This window comes from Nanorana parkeri, unplaced genomic scaffold, assembly GCF_000935625.1.
Source record: "Nanorana parkeri isolate BGI_ZX_2015 unplaced genomic scaffold, ASM93562v1 scaffold578, whole genome shotgun sequence".
Classification (NCBI taxonomy): domain Eukaryota; kingdom Metazoa; phylum Chordata; class Amphibia; order Anura; family Dicroglossidae; genus Nanorana; species Nanorana parkeri.
In genome coordinates, this window is record NW_017306846.1 from 197782 (window position 1) to 218270 (window position 20489).

The 20489-nt window shown below is 41.4% G+C and overlaps 1 protein-coding gene across 5 annotated transcripts in view; it reads left to right on the forward strand.

The window, feature by feature from the left end:
• Positions 1-20489, forward strand: part of FLNB (filamin B) — a 198609-nt gene that overhangs the window by 113742 nt on the left and 64378 nt on the right. For all 5 annotated transcript variants that reach the window (XM_018562459.1, XM_018562460.1, XM_018562461.1 and 2 more), the window contains exons 11-18: positions 2812-2948; positions 11748-11941; positions 13455-13568; positions 15326-15469; positions 16932-17055; positions 17980-18140; positions 18800-18890; positions 19764-19933. In XM_018562459.1, coding sequence (XP_018417961.1) covers positions 2812-2948; positions 11748-11941; positions 13455-13568; positions 15326-15469; positions 16932-17055; positions 17980-18140; positions 18800-18890; positions 19764-19933 — 1135 coding nt within the window. The remainder of the gene's footprint in view (positions 1-2811; positions 2949-11747; positions 11942-13454; positions 13569-15325; positions 15470-16931; positions 17056-17979; positions 18141-18799; positions 18891-19763; positions 19934-20489) is intronic.

Consider the following 20489-nt stretch of genomic DNA (forward strand, 5'->3'; position numbering starts at 1 on the left):
TACTCTCTGTGGTGGCTCAGCTCCTCCATCCTTCCTTTCATCTCCCTACACAACCTTCTATGTAGCTGTCATGAAAAGAGCTAATGGGAATGCTATAGTGTGTTGAGTCACAGCTCTGAGTCTGCTGGGACTGCTGACATCATCCCTCCTCACTATCCTCCATTTACAAAATGTCTTGTATTTTTTTTTTTTTTAAAGAATATAAGACATTCCGTGATTGGAGAGGAGAGACACAGAATGTCTTGGAACCGCTTCACACTGTGTTCCCTCACACTGACTCAGATGCAATTGATGGAGGTGCCCTCCGCACACCTTTCAGCAGTCCCGGCCAACAATCAAATAAATGGTGCTCGAAGTAACTTCACGGATGGCACTGTGCAAAACACAAGATTGAAGAAAATAGGTCACCAGCACTCCATAAGTTAAAATGAATGAGTCCTTTTAATGGACAATGATGTTACAGAAATCCAACATGAGCCGACGTTTCGGGGCCACACAGGGTCCCTTCTTCCCTGTGGGTCCCTTCTTCAAGGCAAGAGATGTCACATCTGGTGACCTATTTTCTTCCCTCACACTGACTGACACTTAGGTCACGAATGTGTGCGGTAGTGATGTAGGGCTGACAGGAGGAACCATAGTGCATGGTGGGAGACTAAGTAGTCAACCCCCCCGTCCCCTCCACCCCCGAGAAATGTTGGCTTCCAGCCGTGGATGAAGATCTGCAATACAGTCAAGTTTTAGAATGCTGCCAACCAGAAAGGGAAGTATTTCTCTTCTTCTGTAGTCTTTAAAGGCGTATTGCAGAGGTACGGGATGGGACATTCACCAAACAGTCACTGGTGGTTAACAATTCCTTGTAATTTCAAACACAAACAGCAGGAAGATTTGCCTGCAGTGCATGTCACATTCACTACTTTATTAATATGCCCCTTAGTGACATTGGAAGAAGTTGGTGACAGGGTTGCTTTAAGCAGAAGTTTAGGCTTTGCATTTGAATTCCAAAACAATCCTGGCAACAGCCTCCAAGTTTCTAGGTTACATAAAATTCCAGATTCACCGCAGGAGAAGGATATCCTAGTCTCTGTTATATACAGAAAATCATTAACCAAGTCCTGGGGTTGATCATTGTGTGAACACTATGCAAAGGTCGCTGGGAATACTTTTTCTCTTCTACCCAAGTCTTTCATTCTAGCAAGATGTTTAAATAATTTGGAAACATGCCAGAGAGGGAGGCATTCTTCCATTTAGGGCATCATCTTGTACAGCAGAAGGGGGCTGCATTATTATTTGAATTTAGGATTTTTTATGAAGAATAAGGCTCTATTGAAAATTTTAGAGTAATAAAGTAGAACATCCTAATACAGGAATCTTCAGTAGCTTGCAGACTGGATCTATGATCTACATCTCTATTAAAAATGTAGAGCAGCATAGAGGGTGAAGAAAACTCAGCAATGCAATGGTGTCCAAGTGTGGGCCTGCTATAATAAATGTTGCTGTTGGTAACAAAATAATAGATGAGGTTTGGTTTAAATACTGTAGATGTTGTTTTAAAAAGGTTCAATAAGGAAGTATTTTTAATTAATTGATCAGGTTTGGTTTATGAAACGCATTCATTGGGGTAAGTTTAGCGTTATCATAAAGAGCACTGATGTTCATTAACTGATTTTTGGCCGATCGGAATGTGTCTTTCGCTTACCTCACTTGAGTAAACTAATATGTAGTTGGCTGTTGTGGGTTATTGCACCTTTCATGTTTTTCAGTGCTCTGATGTCAACCTGTTTAACTTAAAAGTAATAGTATGCAGGCAGGTATACAAAGCAGGCATCTAGTGCATCACTTGCCCCATGTATCTTTCCCCTCTTTTTTATATTATAAGCCCTCATGGGCAGGGCCCTCCTTACCATCTTGTCTTGAATTGTATTGTGATTGTAATGTCTTCCTTGTATTGTAAAGCGCTGCACAAACTGTTGGCGCTATATAAATCCTGTATAATAATAATAGTGGTGGCTGACTATATCTTTATATAGCTGCCAAAGCATCATGGAAGGTCTGAAACCTTAAATTCTTATATGTAAATAGCAACTTTAGGCCCATAAAACGCAACTAACCGCTTCAGTACTTTCCCCTCTAACAATGCAACATCTGAGAGCTCCCTTGATGGTGCTGATATCTTCTCTCTGGCTTCGTTTGAGGTTTTTGGCCTTCTCAGCTGACCAGGCTGGAATAACATAATCCCCATTTATGTACACAAAGTTAATTTATCATGGCATCAAGGTGTGCCGAGAATGTATACTGAGCTGTGCATGAGCAGTTCTGTCTACATTCCAAAGCAGCTTGCCAAAAGAAACCTTTATTGTAGAAGAGGCATAAGACTCAATTCACAAAGCATCACACAAGGATAAGTATCTTTATTTTCAATCATGTGACTGTAATTTTCCCATCTCGTTGGACTAGGCTGAAAATAACTGTCACTTTTTCCACTATAACTGTCATTATCTTGGTGTTTTTAGCTTTGTGAATTGAGCCTGAAGTAGGTCTACTCTGCAATACAAATCCTCCCTGCCCACATGATTTTTGATTCATGAGAAAAGTTCCGATTGGCAGCTTCACTCACCAATAGTGAAAATGGGAGGCAAAAGGGGCCAAGACCAAGCAAATCTTTATTACTTTAAAGTGAAACTATGGGAGCAATTTTAAAATAACCTAAATACTTTAGTCTGTCACTAGCATTAACACAGCCATTATGTTTTATATTGTCCATACTATATACATAGTTACTTGACCTTTTTTTCTTTATATTTGTCCTCTCAGCCCATTTGAAGTTCAGGTAGGGCCCGAGGCAGGACCTCAGAAAGTACGAGCATGGGGCCCTGGTCTCTCTGGTGGTGTCGTTGGGAAATCAGCAGACTTTATAGTGGAGTCCATTGGCCCAGATGTGGGTTCATTAGGTAAGCTTTTGAAATGTTCAAATACGTATTCAGTTCATGGAATTGTATAAAGACCGATCTGCACAGGTGGTTCTGTGACTGCATTGCTGCAAGATCATTCATTCCCTTTGTGACTAACTGTGGAATGTGTGTGTGTATATGTATGTATATATGTATGTGTGTGTGTGTGTGTATATATATATATATATATAATGTGTATGTGCTGTAAGTGTATAGGCCAATGCCTTGGCTGGCGCTCGTGCAGAAAGTTCCTTGGGCAAACTCACCAGCCCAAGTGGCTCCGTCGGCTAACAAAGGGAAGGGGGAGGAGTCCGGTGACATCACGGAAATCGACATCACCGGACTCCTCTCCCCTTCCCTCGGTTAGCCGACATAGCCACTCGGGGAAGGGGGAGAAGTCCGGTGACGTCGATGTCCATGACGTCACCGGATCGCTGACGGGACTCCCGGAAGCCGGCAGAGAGTTGAGTGTTTTTCATTAGCGATCAAAATAATTTTAATCGATCAAAAAGTTTAACGATCGAGAAATTAATCGTTAATTTCCGCAGCGCTAATATGTATATATATATATATATGTGTGTATGTTATGATTTCATCAATTTATTGTTGGGTGTCTGAGTAATGCTAGGAATAAATTGTTGGTATACAAGCTCTACACTAGAAATTTGTTTGCTGCCTTTTTATGCAGCTTTTACTGCATTTTAATGGCGTGCACTAAAGGAATGCACACACACATTGACTGACTGGCTTTTATGTGGTTTCGCTTCATGCTTTGCATTCTCTCTCAACCTTACCCTTCTCTCTACTGTGATAGAGTTTCGTAGTTACAGGGGCTTCTGACAGCTGCAAATGATTACCCACTGCTGCAACTGTGTGCAAATACCATGGATCAGTGCAACCTTTGTGGCTTCTGTACCTTTAGAGGAAAAGCAATTGCAACTTGGCCCATATAGCAGGAAGATTGCAGAGTCCCTTTTGTAGCAAAGCCTTATGGTCTGTTCAATAAATGGCAACCCAGCTATAATTTCACAGTGCGGAGTACCATTAAGCTGGCCATACACAAAAACATTTATTTGGTTCAGCCTGAGTGCTGAACCAAAGAAATCTTAACAGATTCCTTCATCCACCCTTCAACAGTGTGGATGGATGAATCTCCACTACCAGGCTATTGTATTTAGACAGTTGGTGTCCCCTGCTGCTAGAATATCCAAACAGTGACTACGGCTCATTGGCTGCAGTCAACGTTTGCCATTGATTTTAAGCCTGGCTCCTGCGTCAAGCATTAACTGATTAATCAACTTTTGTTGAGCTGGCAAAGCCACCCCCTTGTTGGAATGTTGGCCGATTCCTGTGAATCGGACGAAACTGGAACAGTTATGGCCAACTTTAAGCTAGCTGGCAGGATGGCCTGGAATTTCATTTCTGCTCCATTTCTAGTAGGGATGTTCAGATACCAAGTACCGTACTTAGTACATGTACAGATACTTTTCCAGCTCCAAGACTAGACTAGAGAAAAAAAATCTCTCTCTCTCTCTCGATCGATCCAGGGATGTTTAAAATTCAGAGATGCCAGCAATATATGGATTTATCTATTTTGGCAGAGAGTTGTAGGTGATGGAACACCAGGGTGAATATTAGTGCCATTCAGCAAGAATGCTTTGTCCTTGAGTCGGTTTCAATGCAAATTTATTTTGTTTGAACAGAGTTTACTTTTAAGATGACAGAACAATTTTGGCCTTCGTAAAGTTCTTAAAGCATTCACTTATTTCTTACTGTAAACTGTTGTGTCCTTCCACAACTAATTTTTGAAACTGTAAATTTTGCCCTCATATTGATATTGCTTTTGGGTTATTAAGCTCAAAGGCTGGGTTCACACCTAGGCGTTTTTCCGCACTTTTGTACTCGCGGAAAAACGCTCAAACAGGGAAATGCCATTATTTTCAATGTGCATGGTTCCCATCTGGGCGGTTTTCCGCGAGTACGAACGTGCGGGAAACCGCCCTACGCCCAAAGAAGTACATGTACTTCTTTGGGGCGTTTTGGTCGGGCGGTTCCATTGGGATACAGCCAGGTATCCCTCGGAAACACGTGTTTTTCGCGCGTTTTTTTAACCGCGATTCGCGGTTAGAAAAACGTGCATTTTCAATCCGCCTAGGTGTGAACCCAGCCAAACAGTTTTTAGCTTATTTAAAGTAAGATGCCAGAGGAACTTTTTATATCTGGGTTATCCCCTCTACTAAAACCCCTCTACAATGTTCCTGTCTTTGTAAAACTCTTAGGCTGGCTTTAGTCAGTCTATGCAGTGGAACACCGTGCAGTTACTGCGACACAAGTTAACACACACCACTTGCAACACATGCATTGTGGTGTGCTGTGTTAAAGAAAAAAGTGCAGGTTTGCTTTTTGTCCCATTGCCATGTGTTGGAAGCCCATTTCAAGTGAATAGGTTGTCTTAACACCAGACAGTAACATGTGCAATACCATACGCTAACACTTCACAACGGAACAGAAGGTTGTAAAGGAGCCATACTTTTTTCGGGGTACACATGGCTCTAGCAGTAACTGAGAGGCTAAAAAAACAAAGTAGTAGCATTTCTGTGTGTCTTCTTCTTGCTGTCTAAATAAAAGGCATACAGCAAAAGGCAAAAGCCTCCGGTCATACAGCAAAAGACACCTTACCAGCTGTTTAGTATCCACTACTCCTCCCTGCCAATCCCTCCACTGGCTTCTCTTTGCCCAACAAATGGAATTCAAAATATCAACAGCAACATACAAAGCCATCCATAACTCTGTCCCAAGCTACATCCCAAACCTCATCTCAAAAATATCACCTAGTCTGTCCACTCCACTCCTCCCATTCTATAGCTTCCTCATTACCTCCTCTCATGGTTGCCCGTAGGACTTCTCCAGAGTCTCTCCCATCCTCTGGAACTCCCTACCCCAACCTGTCTATCTGTGCATGACTCATTTGAAGACAACGGTTATTCATGTTTTCTGGCTTGCCAGAGTAGCTCGTTTGTAGGTTCAAACCTTTTAACAATGGTATATGTTTGCAGCATGGTCATTTTTAGATGGAGTTCTTCTTTACAACCAGACTGTGTTTTGGCATTCTGTCTATGTAGTCTAAGTAACACAGACACAAAGCAGCCATTGATAAGCGGAGCATTTATTTTACTGCCTCCTGCTCCAGGATAGTGGGCATGGATTCTGCCATTTTATATTTGCCATGCTAAAACAGACGATGATGGGTCTTGCTCGTGTACCAAGATAGTGACAACACAACAATATGCGTTCCATACCAGAACCCTTCAGAAACAGGGGCCATTATTCTGACAGTCACCACAGTGGGAGCTACTCAAGACGCACAAAAGACTCCACATGTCTTGCATAGTTATGATGTGAACAGGCCCGGATTTCCCACAAGGCCACCGAGGCCCGGCCTCGGGGCGGCAGAGCGCAGAGGGCGGCAGCGGTGACCTTGTGGGATTATTCTTGCTACATTCCGAAAGGGCCACAGCAGAATATGTCAGAATAAATGTTTTGGTTTCTAGAACCACAAATTTGGGTTTCAAACATAACTGCATTGGGGGGAATATTTATAGAACAAACGCATACTCTGAATGGGGAGGCTCTGTGCTCATGCTAATGGCACTTATGTCAAATATGCAAAAACATTTTTTGTCATTGGTGGGGACATTTACCACTTTAATTATCCCGGTGACCACTGTCCCTAATAAAAGGTAAGTGGAAATCTTACATTTTAGAGTTGTCTTGACAGCTAGAAATGAAGGGAAATCTTCCAGTGTGGACAATTGTTTCTGTGACAGCTAAGATGGGAATTTCCTTTTGCTTTAGGGTGATTTCCTCCCACTTCCTGTTGCATCTTTGAGACAGGAAGTGAAGGGAAATTTCCCCACTAGGGCACAGACAAAAAATATCCTGACAGAGGTTTTATCCCTTCCCTAAACTAGCCAAAACTAAAAAAAAATGGCTTTACATATACTTTAAGCACACAGTTCCCTGCTTTATTCAGTTACTGGCAATTTATCAAATTAGCTTGGGCAGTACTTGGTATCTTTTGAATGTCAAGGAGCTTAAATCACAGTGTGTAGTAGAAAGCTTGTATCTATGATATCATTAGTGGCAAATAAGGCGATCCTCCATAAATGGATCTCGAAGCAGTTTCACTTAACCTTTTCTTGGATAAACTGATGTTGGTCTTTCAAATAAATTGGACCGAGCCAACGAAACTGTAGAAGGAGACACAGAAGTTTTTTTGAGGTGTGGGAGTCATTTGTTGATACTTTAGCAACTTTAAATAAGCGAGAGATAATACAAAGCTTTGCTTTGACTTCCTGGTACACCATCAGAACGCTTTCCAACGACCCCTGTGGTTCACATTTGACCTCCTTCCTGAGTTGTCCTTTTAGTAATTTTTTTTTCAAGAACTTGAGTTGTTGGCTGGCCTTTGCTAGGCAGTCGTCTGGTTTTTGCCTTGTGTTCATGTGTCCCATTGTCATCTTAAGGTTACTTCTAATTTTAATCACTTTTTTTGGGTTGTGACTTTGCAGTATGTCTTTTATGCTCTATATAAAAAAAAAAAAATGCTAGTGTTTTTTTAATTTTTTTAATTTATTGTAGTTGTGCAAAGTCAGTGTGTCCCCTAAATTGGCCTTAATCTGAGTTTTATGTAGTCCATTGCAAGTAGATTCAACAGAACCCTTTACATATGGGAAGGATGGGTCTGCTTCTGATCTGTGGACTGTAATTTCCTCCTTCGCCATCTGATGCATTACCAATCACTTTAAAACTTCCCGGGAAGGTTTTGATTTGATTAGTGGCTGTCATAGGAAAAAACAACTTTGTGCTGACTAGTGAAGTGCGCCTAGGCCTGCTTAAAATGTTAACTGACACAACCTTCCCGGTCCATTCGGTTATGTAGCCCTGGAGGGGTGTCTGTCAGTGACAGTTTTGTATGGGCTTGGGTTAAACTCGGGTGAACTTGGATCGCACAAAGCCATCGCACATCACTAGTTTTGGCACTTTGAAACATCAGACTTTGTGTATGGGAGAAACACCAAGGAGCCAACTGTAGGAGTGTCTGGGAATACTTGTCCTGCATGATGGACAAAATGGTTCCCAGATCATTGGAATACCAATAAAAGATTTGTGGTGAATTTTTAGACTACAATTCTGCCTGGATGAAGAATTGTGCTTTTGCTCATGGAGGTCATGTTCCCTGTATGTGTTTTAGAGCCTACTTTTAACTATAAAATGTATTTAATAAATGTCCTCAAGTTTATTTTTCTGGTATGGCTTCCTTTTTTCCAGTACATTAAAGAAGAGTTTATCTAAAACCAGTTACAACACATTACTTTCAATTGGACGCTGGTAGAGTCACTTGCCCGTTTGTGAACATGACTTTCACACAGCAATGCCACCATGTGATCACGCTGTAATGGAAGTAGCCGGTCTCTGATGTGCTTCTTATTGGTTTCAGGGCGGTGACGCAGTTTATAGATTTTCACTTTACTGCCACAGAACCTAATACTTCTATCAGAGCATGTTCCTAGGTGTTTGCTTTCTGATTATATATTCTAAAGAAATGTCCGGCAGTTTTCTTGTATTGAAATGCTGCTTTTGCTTACATTAAAGTGTCCTTAAACTATCAATCTCAAAGCAAGTTTCCATTTTCCCCATATATGTACAGCCATACATTTAAATCTGCAATCGAGGATTATTTACCTCTTTGCATAATGATTCTTCGCTCCCTGTGCTGTCCACTGAGCAACAATAACAAACCAGAACAACTCCGCACAGGGCGCTCACTCCCTGGAATGCTTGTATAGTTAGCAAATATTGTAAACGTTCTAGCGGAAAGTCATATGGATTTTTCCACCTGGAATCTCTCGGGCACAGATTATTTTTTTTTAGATCAATAATTCACCAGCGTACTTCAGTCCCAGTTCAATATTCTAAAAATATCTCTCCAATTACATGCCCCCAACCGTACAGTACAAAAGAAAGGCCATTTTCTCTAATCGCTCACCCCTCCACCTGGGTTTCTCCGGGATTTCAGTCCCCTCCTTTGGAACCATTTCGCTCCATATGTTAGAGTGAGTTCCTCGTGCAGAGTTGTTCTGGTCTGTGATTCTACTTTGTCTACTCATTTCGAGTAAGTTTTAACAATTGGTGATCGTCTGTGTCTGCGCTGTATACAACTTGCCTTGGGTTATATTTATCCACTAAAAAGCTTTCCCTGGACTTTTTACTTAGACTAAATCTCCCAAGATTCATCGCGCCTTCATCGGCAGAGCTTTAATGATGGGCATTGCAAAAACATTTTATGTTCTAGAGATGGATGCTTCGGCACATAGAAACGTAGCCCTGATTGGGAACTAGCTTAGCTTTTCTGCTTAAAGAGGAAATCTGGATTTTAGAAAAATTAACCTTTGCTGTACTACAGCAGTGGGTCTAAGAGCAAAAATAAAGAAGATTTACTCACCCGATCCACTATCCTGCAGCAGTAACTGCTCACTGTCTCCCCCTCCTCTTCAGCTAGGGTATGTCCCTCAGCATCTTCCCGTCTAATAGACCTTTATTAGACATGATAAAGTCACTGGTCCTTAGACCAGCTTTTCTCAACCCTTTTTTTTATTCATGGCACCCTTTAAAAGCATGCAAAATCTTGAGGCACCCCAGTCTAAAATGTATTGGATTTTAAGTGGGTTTCCCCCTCCACATAGTAGTGCTCCCTTCAAATAACCCCCCCACCCTTCACATCAAATTCACCCTTTGCATCAGTAGCCCCCTTCACATCAGGAGCCCCACTTTCATATCTGAGTCTCCCCATGGTTGAGAAAGGCTGCCTTGGGACCACTGGAGCCTGGGAGGAGAAGAGGCTTCAGGGACCGGTCTAGCTACCAGGGGGGACCAAGGATCAGTTAAGCGTTTCTTCTTTATTTTTGCCCCAGAGAAAAATGAAAAGTTAACTTGTGCAGTACAGGAGTAGCCCAACTACAAGGGTTAATTTTTCTAAAACCTGGAGTTCTTCTCTTAAAGCGAATCTGACCTGACCTTTAACAATGGTGCTAATATGCAAGAGCATTGTAGTGTCTTCAAATACCTGTGTGATGCCCGTGGAGTCTCAAGCTGTACATTTGGCCTCAACTGTGCCCTAGTCAAGTCCCCATGTACAGCCTGGGCCAAAGAGCTTAGTGGGGACACAGGGATCAATCTGTAGACCTAGCTTTTTAGACCAGGTCAAGTTTATTTGTTTGTACAGATCTGTGGCCCAAAAGTCTTTGTGGGGATCCAGGGACTTGGGTTCAGAAAATTTTGCCATTGGTATAATGGAGTTTGTGTGCGAGAATTACTCTATAAAGTTTCTGAACAAGGTCTGTAGTATATAATATGGATTTTGAATATGCTAAGAAAATGTTTCAAGGGCCCTAAATCATTTATCATAATAAAAGTTAACAGCACGATTGAGTTACCGGAGAAGCCCCTAGGCAAGCTGAGAACTACTTAACAGTATTGTGATTTTTATAATGTCTGACGCATGGCCTGATGCCAGCTCTATACAGCACAGTCTGTCACAACACCCCTGACCATGGGGGCTACAATCAAAGTGTGAGCGCCTCTGTTATTGCCAGGGTCTGGACTGTGGGGTACTGTTCACTTATACCTGTGCCTGGCGTCTAAACACAATAGACTATTGAGATCTTTTTACGTCCAGCATACGCTGTGTCTGCTTCTAATTTTAGTTCATGTATGGTCTCATGTTCCGTGCCCTTGTTCATGCTAATGTATTAGAGGCGTTTTATCCACATTTCTGGACTGTTTGATTTCACATCCCAGCCCTTGAGTATAGTTGTTAAATAAAATGGCATTCACCTTTTTGTACTAGTAAATGGCTATTTGTACTTTGTAAGCTGATAAACATTTTTCCCATTTCCTCCTTTTTTGGTCTGTTAACTCTATCATTGAATGTGTTTTGTTATATTTGTTCAATACATGCAAAAAAATAACCTTTAAATCCTACCACAAAATTTTATGTGCTAACTTTCTACAGTCTGCATGTACTACGGTGTTGTCAGTTAGCATTGTTCTGCGTTATCTTTGTAGACTGCAAAAAACACCTCCCCTTATGTTATGGCGATGAGGAGATGGAAAGTTGTTCTGTAGTCCTCACACACTTCCTGTCCTAGCATGACTACACTAGATTATTATTATTATTATTATTATTATAATGCAGGATTTATATAGCGCAAATAGTTTGCGCAGCGCTTTACAATATAAGGAAGACATTGCGATTACAATACAATTCAAGACAAGATGGTAAGGAGGACCAGTGATACATGAGGAGGTATGGAGATGCAGGTTGGTTAGTGAAAGATGTCACCCTAGGACAGGAAGGTTGTTTCTGGCTGGAGCACCAATAATATTGCATGCATTGCATAGTTTTTGTTTGCAAATATATTGGGTGCCCAATTTTTTCCTCCCATTTTTTAAAAACTGTTAAATGATGATCATCCAATGCTTCCTGAACTTACTGGCAACTGATTCCAATTTCTGTAGAACAGACTTATGATGTAATTTTTTTAAATGCAGCTTATCCCACCACGCTGTTCTTTCAGCTTGAGAGTGGGCGGGAAGACGGTCAAGCCCAGCCACATTATATCCATTTTTTATTTTTTATTATTTCCATGGGTAACCAGGCGAAAGATCTCTGTCCTTAAAGATAACTAATTTCTTTATTGCCTGATCTTGACCAGTATCTCCTTACACATACTACAGGTTTTGCCATTGAAGGTCCATCTCAGGCCAAGATTGAATGTGATGACCAAAGTGACGGCTCTTGTGATGTGAAATATTGGCCAAAGGAGCCTGGTGAATATGCTGTCCATGTCATGTGCGACGATGAAGACATCAAAAACAGCCCATACATGGCGTACATCCAGCCAGCATCAGCAGACTTTAACCCAGATAAGGTGGAAACATTATCTATTTCATGATATCACGGCTTTATGTTTTGTTCAAAATAGAACAGTTGCTATGGCCAGCTACAGGCCTGTCAGTCAAAGTTCATGTTTTCCTAAGCAAAGATTTTCTTCTGCTGACACTTTCCATAGCTCCTGGGCCTCTATTTATGAAGCGGTGAAAGTGATTTTGCCCAGATACTCTTTCAGTCATTTAACTCAGTCATGAGCCTGGAAGTTTCACCTGTAAAAATGTTTGCTGAATGTCAGATTCACTGCTTTATAAATATTCCCCATAGTGTCATCTGAGCATTTGGGAATTTGGTGTTCAATGTTTTTTAGTGGTTTTCAGATTGCCATGTAAAGTAGATAAGCAAACAATTTGCATATATTCTTATGAGTATGGGTTATTGCTTTAAAAACATTGTTCCTATGTATAATTTCTAATTACATGTACTCTGAGGAATCCAAATTTGCTAATTACTAGGGATGCATCGATATTGGTATGGGTGCCGGTACCGAGTATTTGAGCGAGTGCTCATACTTGCCCAAATGCTCCGATACTTGCCTCGATAACGTAACTTCCGGTCAGAGGTAGATTCCCTCTGACCGGCAATGCCGCAAGGGAGCATAAAGCTGGCTTTCCGGTCAATCGGGAAGCCGGGCGGCACTCCTTGACCCACCTGCCGGCTTCCTGATTGGCTAGGCAGCCTGGCTTCACTTGTTGCTACGCAGCCTGGCTTCCTGACCAACCAGAATGCTGGGTGGCAAGTCATGACCTGCCGCCCGGCTTCCTGTTTGGTCAGGAAGCCATGCTGCCTAGCAACAAAGGAAGCCAGCTGCCTAGCCAATTAGGGAGGTGGGTCATGACATGCTGCCCGGTTCCTGATTGGTCAGGAAGCCAGACTGCCTTGGAAAGTGAAGCAACTCTGTTGCAAAAAAGTATTATAAAATCCTCATTTACCACTCGAAGAGGTCAGTAAATACTGCCTTATCCCAGTGTTCTGCCTTGTTCACGAGTTCTCATTCCTTGACGTCAATCTTCTAGATCCCTCACAGCTTTCACTGGTTCCTCCCTCTGACGTCAAGTTGCTGTAGGATATGGTCGTGAAGTCAAAGGGAGGAACTGGCAAGAGCTGTAGGGAACTCATGAGGTCAACACTGCTGAACATTCGTTTCACAGAAGTCTTCGGGGCTCGAGAACTTGTTAGTGAAGCAATGCTCGGTGGTGTGGGCATTGGTAAAGTTGAGTGTTTACCGACTTCTTTTACGGGTAACAGGGGGTCCATTTTTCATGACAGGGTTGATTTAAGAGAGAAACTGAGTAACTACACTGACCCAGCCGTAACTTGCCTGTTAGGCTAATCTACGAACTGCCACATTTAATACAAATAACCTAGAGAAATGCTTCATAGGAAACCACTAGACCAAAATGGAACAAAAAATCTGAAATACATTTTAGGAAATTTTGAATGTAAATTGTGGGATTGTCTTTGTACTTGATACATTTATTTCTACGTTGTAGGTCAAGGCATATGGTCCGGGGCTGGAGAAGAGCGGGTGCATTGTGAACAACCCAGCAGAATTTTTCATAGACCCCAGAGAGGCTGGAACAGCACCTTTGAGCGTCTATGCACAAGTAGGAGACATTGACATTTGTTCCTTGACAACTAATCACATACAGTGTTGGTAGATCTGAAGGAAATTGAAAGTCAGATTGTAATGTGTGGTTAGACACCACTTAACCTATAAGTGTTATTTTGATTGTGGGTGGAAACCATGTGCAGACCCACACAAATACAACAAGAACCTCATTTAGATCGTGTCACTGACAAAACTCAAACACAAGAGTTTGAGCTGCAAGCCACGAGATCTCCAAACAGTCACATAACTTCCCTATACCTTGTTCCTCCTATGCTATGGCTTTTTTTCTTTTTTTTTTTTAAGGTGCTCTCTTTAGTGCAAAACATATCAGAGGTGACTCCTCTTGTAATTAAACAAGAAAAATTTGCTGCAGCCCAGAATGCGGTGATTCATTTTCATAGCTTAGAATTATTATGGGGGACATCCAATATAAACAGTGAGGGGAATACAGGTGTGTTATCCAGCACACAAAGAGCATTAGCAAAAACTATGAACAAGCACACCGCCCTATTGTATTGTAATTTGGCCTCAAGTTAAAATGGGTAAGAGTTAAGAGGCCCTGTCACCAGTCCATTTGTTTAACATTAATCTTCCCATAAGATTGTGCATTTAAAGTATTTATGCACTTTTATTTACCTGTAAAAGCCTCCCTTGTGTAGACATCCAAAAGTCCCATCTTGGATGTGATGTCAGCAGCCCCAGCGGACTCGGAGATGATAGTCAAGTGACACGCTCTATAGTATTCCTCTTCATTCTCCCCCAGCACCAACATAAAAGGTTATGTAGAGTAGGGTGGAGTAGCTGGGCCATCAGACAGTAATTAGACACTTCCACAAGAGTGACTTGCAGGAAGGGAGGGGGCTGTGCTAGGGAATTTGTTAAAGATGTCAGTGGCGCTGATTGGCGGCGCCATCCGCGGTCACTTTGAGCACCCACGCTGACAGGGATACCCGGGAGTGCAGCAGGACTCGAATACATATGTGCTAGGGAATTGACTCCTTCCCAAGAAGCCAGATTTTCTAGCAAGTTTAAAGACACATCGCAAGTATAAACATTTATGGAAAGGCAAAAACACTTGCTAGTAAGCATTTAAAATATTTATTTTTTTTGCTTTTACCTGCAATTTGTAATGCTGTTGACAAGGTCCCTTTTTAAGTGCTCGGTGTTAGCATAGGGATTGTGTTTGAGGAAAGTGGATGGTTATGAGATGAGTTCTTTTTTTAGATAGGGATAATATTTTGGGCTGGTTGGGCAACGTATCCATCAGGTACAAGCAGTCCTTTTAAATATAAAGGGTTTGTTTGACTGAAGTGTTCCTTTTATATAAAAGCCAGTGTGACCTATAAACAGTAAAATGCAAGTGCATGTGGAGCCGGTTTAAGAGATGAATGTATTCCAGCAGATAAAACGACCACGGTTCCGTTTGCTGGGCTATCATGGCTCAATGTCCTCTTCTAGTGGCTGTGAGGTCCAGGGTTGTAATCTAGCTGAGCTTCTCTTGGCATTCGCTGAACTCCGAGCACGCTGAACGACTTTCCATGAAACTAAAATGAGTTGACTTGGCAGCTTCCTCCTGGAATAACTGCGTGTTACACACTAATGCGTTATATGCTGATCGTGTCCTCTTTCTAATAAAAACAGAATCTTGAAAATGTCAGGTTGCACAGGAATGCGGAGTTGTACATGTGAGCCAAAAAAATGCATATATATGATTATTCCAATTTAAAGAGAATATTTTATTACTGTTGCTAGGATATTGAAGGCAATCCTGTGGACATCTACACTAAGCCAAACCCTGACGGTACCTACACCTGCTCGTACAAACCAGCTAAGCCAATCAAACACACAGTTATGGTCACATGGGGCGGTGTCGGTGTACCCAAAAGCCCTTTCAGGGTAAGTGACAGTTATTATATTTGATCGCCTAACAATGAATGCATTAAAGTTTGCTAAGAATAATTTAATTATCTTTGCACTCCTAATAATGACCGCTCTATGGTTTAGTCAGAATGATTTCACTATTACTTTTTTTTTCCATCTTGTAAAGCAATTATCATTATTGCATTTCTTATTATGGTTGTACTGTGGGGTCTGTTTTATAAACAGTTCAGAGTCATTCGCCCGGTGAGGCCCTGTGCAGACCTCAGCGATCCGGGGTCGCGTGTCCCGTGATCACGCGGTCATGCACAATGCAATTCGTCCGCATCCCCATTTATTTCAATGGGATGACATCCGCGCGGCAATCACAGAAATAAAGGTACATGTACCTTTTTTTTTTTTCTGATACACGACGCATGGATGTTTTAGCAGCCATTGTGTTCGGCTGCACAAGCGGAATCCGCACGATCCACCCGGCGCGACTGGGCTGCCATTAGAAAATAATGGCACCCACAGCACGACCGTCTGTGCTGGGCGACTCCATGCAGCAATCCGCGTAGTATCGTACACGATTGCCGCACGGTCAGGGTTCGCCTAGGTCCGCATTAGCCCTTAATCTCTCTGAACGTTCATTCTGTGCAAATAGAGGCAAAAACCAATGTTCTTAGTACATTTTCTTTTCAGGTTGAATGTAATGTAATACTGCATTATGGGCGTTAGATGGAGAGGAGAATCATAGGAAATAAATACTCGGCTTCTCAGATCTATCCAGTGGTCCTAATGCAGTAAATAAAGGCAAAAACGAACACTCGCATCGATTCGAGGGCTAATGGCTTTGTCAGTCATTTAATCAATAGACCCCCTAAGTGTAGGGAAAAAAGAATTGCTACAATTTAAATTTTTTTTTTTTTCGAGCTTACCTCCTGGCAAATGGCTAAATACACAGTTGGATTCAATATACTGTATGTAAACTGTTTTGCTTGCCAAAGGATTTGTATTTACATTCACTCAATGTTGGGATTCACACACTTGCAGCACTGCGTAGCCAGAAGGATGTTTTTGCCGTTTCCTGGTTCATTTTCCCCTTTTCCTGTGTCAACTGACTTCTCATTGGACAGAGTATCAGCAGAGTGGGAATATGGATTCACTGTAGGCTGAAGATGGCACAGGAGCCGCACTGCTGGCATTTGCTTGGGTTTGCTGTGTGGCAGAAGTGTGTTAAATACAGAAATAATAGAATGAACAGAATATATAATAGAGTAAGACATTCTTTGGCAGGTAAAACCATTTACATACAGCATATATATTTCCATTTAGTATCTAGCCGTTTGCCTGATGTTCCAGCTGAAACTTTATAGGTTTAAGTTTGTTTACAATAAAGTGAAAAGTATTTAATTAGTAAATATGTTTTATTTTCTCGTTATTTATGTTTATTACTGCTCTCCAATATTACATACTCATTTTGCTCTGTTTCTCCCAGGTAAGCATTGGGCAGGGCAGCCACCCACGGAAAGTTAAGGTTTTCGGCCCTGGGGTGGAAAAAACTGGTTTGAAAGCAAATGAGCCTACGCACTTCACAGTGGACTGCACTGAGGCTGGAGAAGGTATCCAATCTGTTCGCATTTGAAATTACTTCTTTCTTATCTTAAAGCATATCTATCCTCAAAGCAGACATTTATTATATAGCAGCTTACCAGTCCTTATATGTGGTGGCTGCATTCATTTCCTTGTTTCCTTTGATTTCCCCAGGTGATCCTGCCAGCAACACACTTCCTGTCCTATAGTGAAAATACTCATTATATACTGTATCTGTGAAAGAGCATCTCCATTACACAGAGGGCATTGCTTTGTAGTGTACAGTGTAATTTGCCATTTCCAAAATGAGAAAAGGTTTTGGTTGGAGTTATAATTTTGATGGAGATTAAAGGAGAAGTTTTGGGAGAGTAACATGTACTCTTCCTAATACTTGGAGCCGGCGTGGTACACTACAGCTGTCACATGCTGGCTCTATAGATTGAGAACACAGCAATCGCAAACCGCAGATCATTCAGCTCACGATCTTCTTCCTGTAGAGAGCGGTCACTGTCAGTCACCGCTCCCTGCAGGGATTCCCCCTTCCGCTCTCTGATCCTCAGGTGCTCATTGGAGGGACAGACAGGGGAGGGAGTGGGCACAGCTGGCTCTAGCGCGGCAGAGCTAGCTGTCAATCAGTCAGCCGGGTGGATCCTGACAATATTGTTGGAATCTTTCCCGGTTGCAGTGTGGCTCTGCGCTGTCAGCAAATAGTGGCCAGTAGCCCGCTAGATGCTGACTTTGGGTCACAGGAGTACGTTAGTAAATGTACTCCTTTTGATCCAAAAAAAGTTTGCCTTTAGTTCTCTTTTAAGAGTTTGACTTCATGGCAAGTGGTGCTTTTTGAACACAAAATAATATAATTTGGGTATCTGGCATTGTACATGTTCTGTTATAAATGTATATTCAGTATTCCTATTTTGCATTTAAGGTTCATTAAAAACTGTGTCTTCCAGGTGATGTCAGTGTTGGAATCAAGTGTGAAGCACGTGTGATAAGTGAAGAAGAGGAGGACATTGACTTTGACATTATTCCCAATGCCAATGACACATTTACTGTGAAATACACCCCTCCTGGTGCCGGGCGATACACTATCAAAGCTCTCTTTGCTGGAGAGGTGAGAAAATGAAGAGGGTGAATCTCCTCCGATCCTAATCCTTCCCTATTATCCCTACTATAATGACACAACAATGATGAAGAAGTGACCTGTTGTTGCAGAAACACGTTCACTAAAAAGTGGGAGAAAGCCCATGTACTACTGTAGCATGGGACCTATAATTAGATTCTGTTTGTAAAAAAAAAACCTGTATAGCGCCACCAGAGCCACCTTGAAAACCTATATTTCCAGGTTTGTGGTGAATGTCTTTGTCCCCCTTCCACAAGGCAGTATTTGTAGCCTATGCAGCTATTAGTAAGGCTTGGGCATTGTCATGTGATCGTTGGGGTGAGCCCTAAGCCTTAAAGAAAGTCGGCGTTTGCAAAGTGACTTAATGTGCTCTTCTCGGGGAGGGTGTGAGCTGCGAGATTAAAGGTTTTATGTGGTACCTTAAATGGCACCTTCTTCTCAACTCATCTAACTCTGTGTTTTATGCAGCAAGACAGGTACACTTTGAATGGTACACATCCAGCTGTAAATGTTTTTACAACCATTTTGACTTCTATAATTACTCTTATTTACCGCCAGCAAGGTAGAAGTATAAATTAATCAGTTCCCTGACATATATTGATTGATTATATCTATATATAAATTGTATTTTTTTATTTATTTATTTTTAGGAAATTCCAAGCAGCCCCTTCAGAATCAAGGTTGACCCTTCACATGATGCTAGCAAGGTGAAGGCTGAAGGACCAGGACTTAATAAATCTGGTGAGTTTGTGATACAGAAACTCCGTACGTTTGTCAAAACTGTTGACCTGTATGTATTAAAAAATGTAATGCGTCACAAATGTAAAAATATGATTAGTAGCAACGTTAAACTACCACATGATTGGTAGCTATTTTTTTTTATCATCCGGTTACACATTTTTTTCTTGAGCCCCTTTGCACATTGACCAACTTAGAAATAAATGACACTGCATGATTAAAGTAAACTTGGTCATTTTAGATTCAGCACATAATAAGAAAATGTATGATAAAAGTTACTTTCATGAAAACTGCATGTCTGGCTCTGGCACCTGAAGTTATATACAAATCAGGTCTCCTGCAAAGGAGAAGCTCTTTTTTGTAAAAAGTTCAGCCCAGTAATCAGATGGAGACCATGCAATCCTTTTAGTCTAAGATGTTATATTCCTGATGTACTTCTGTGCTAATAACACTGACTAGAATATGAATATCTTTATACATCTGAACAACTCGGAGGTCATGTTGGGATCTTCAGTCTGTAGGAACAGTTAGCAAGTGAAGAGCTACTGTGGTCTTGTATAAGTCCCAGGATTCACTGTACACATTAGAAAATGGAAACGCTTTATAATAAATGTTTAGTTGCTTTTATTGCATGTTATGTAAATAATTAAAAGATATAAAATAACCATTTATAAATGTAAAGTAACGTCATATTGAGCAAAAATCTATAGTTTCCCTTTAAAGGTCCACATCCACAAATAAGAATAGACTCTTGCAACTCTGCCATTACAACTCTTAGTATTCTTGCCTTGAGCTGCTTGCATCATTTAGTGAATAGTTTGACTTTAAAGAAAATCTCCTTCTAAATTTCCTTACTTCCTTTTCTTATATTTAAAGGTGTTGAGAATGGGAAGCCGACACATTTTACAGTCTATACCAAAGGGGCAGGAAAAGCCCCCGTTGATGTGAACTTCAGTGGACCCACTCCAGGAGATGCTGTAAAAGACTTTGAAATAATTGATAATTATGATTATTCCCACACTGTCCGCTACACTCCGATTCAACAGGTATGTTGCAGGCTCCTCTACCTGCTGTCATGCTGAAAGGTTACACCACTCTATAAGTGGGTATAGTTGCTGTAGGTCTCATGTAGTGATTCCGTTAGCTGCCTGCTTTGCGTTCCCCAAAATAATGAAATAATTACACTGAATAACTCAAGGAATATGGCCGTGTTGCCTTTTGAATTATGTATGGACTATGATTAGAGTATCCACAAAGATATAAACAAAATGGAGCGTTCATAATTAGCAGCAGCCCTTGTAGGGCAGTCACACTGTTTGATGAGAAACGCTTGTAATTGTTTATTGCGGGGGACATGCATGAGATGATCTTATGGTATTTACTTCTGCTGTAGTCCTTTATGGGATGCCTCCATTTGGCAGAATAGACATGAAATAACGATAAGTGGCAATTCAAAAGATGTTTATTTTCATTAGCTTAGCCTTTTATTATACGTGATACAGATCTTTGTCTCCTAGTTGGTGATGAATATCCAGTAAAGGTACAAAACACTGTGGTACTCTATGCTTTTAAAAAACAACTCCGGGCAAAACGTTTATTAAC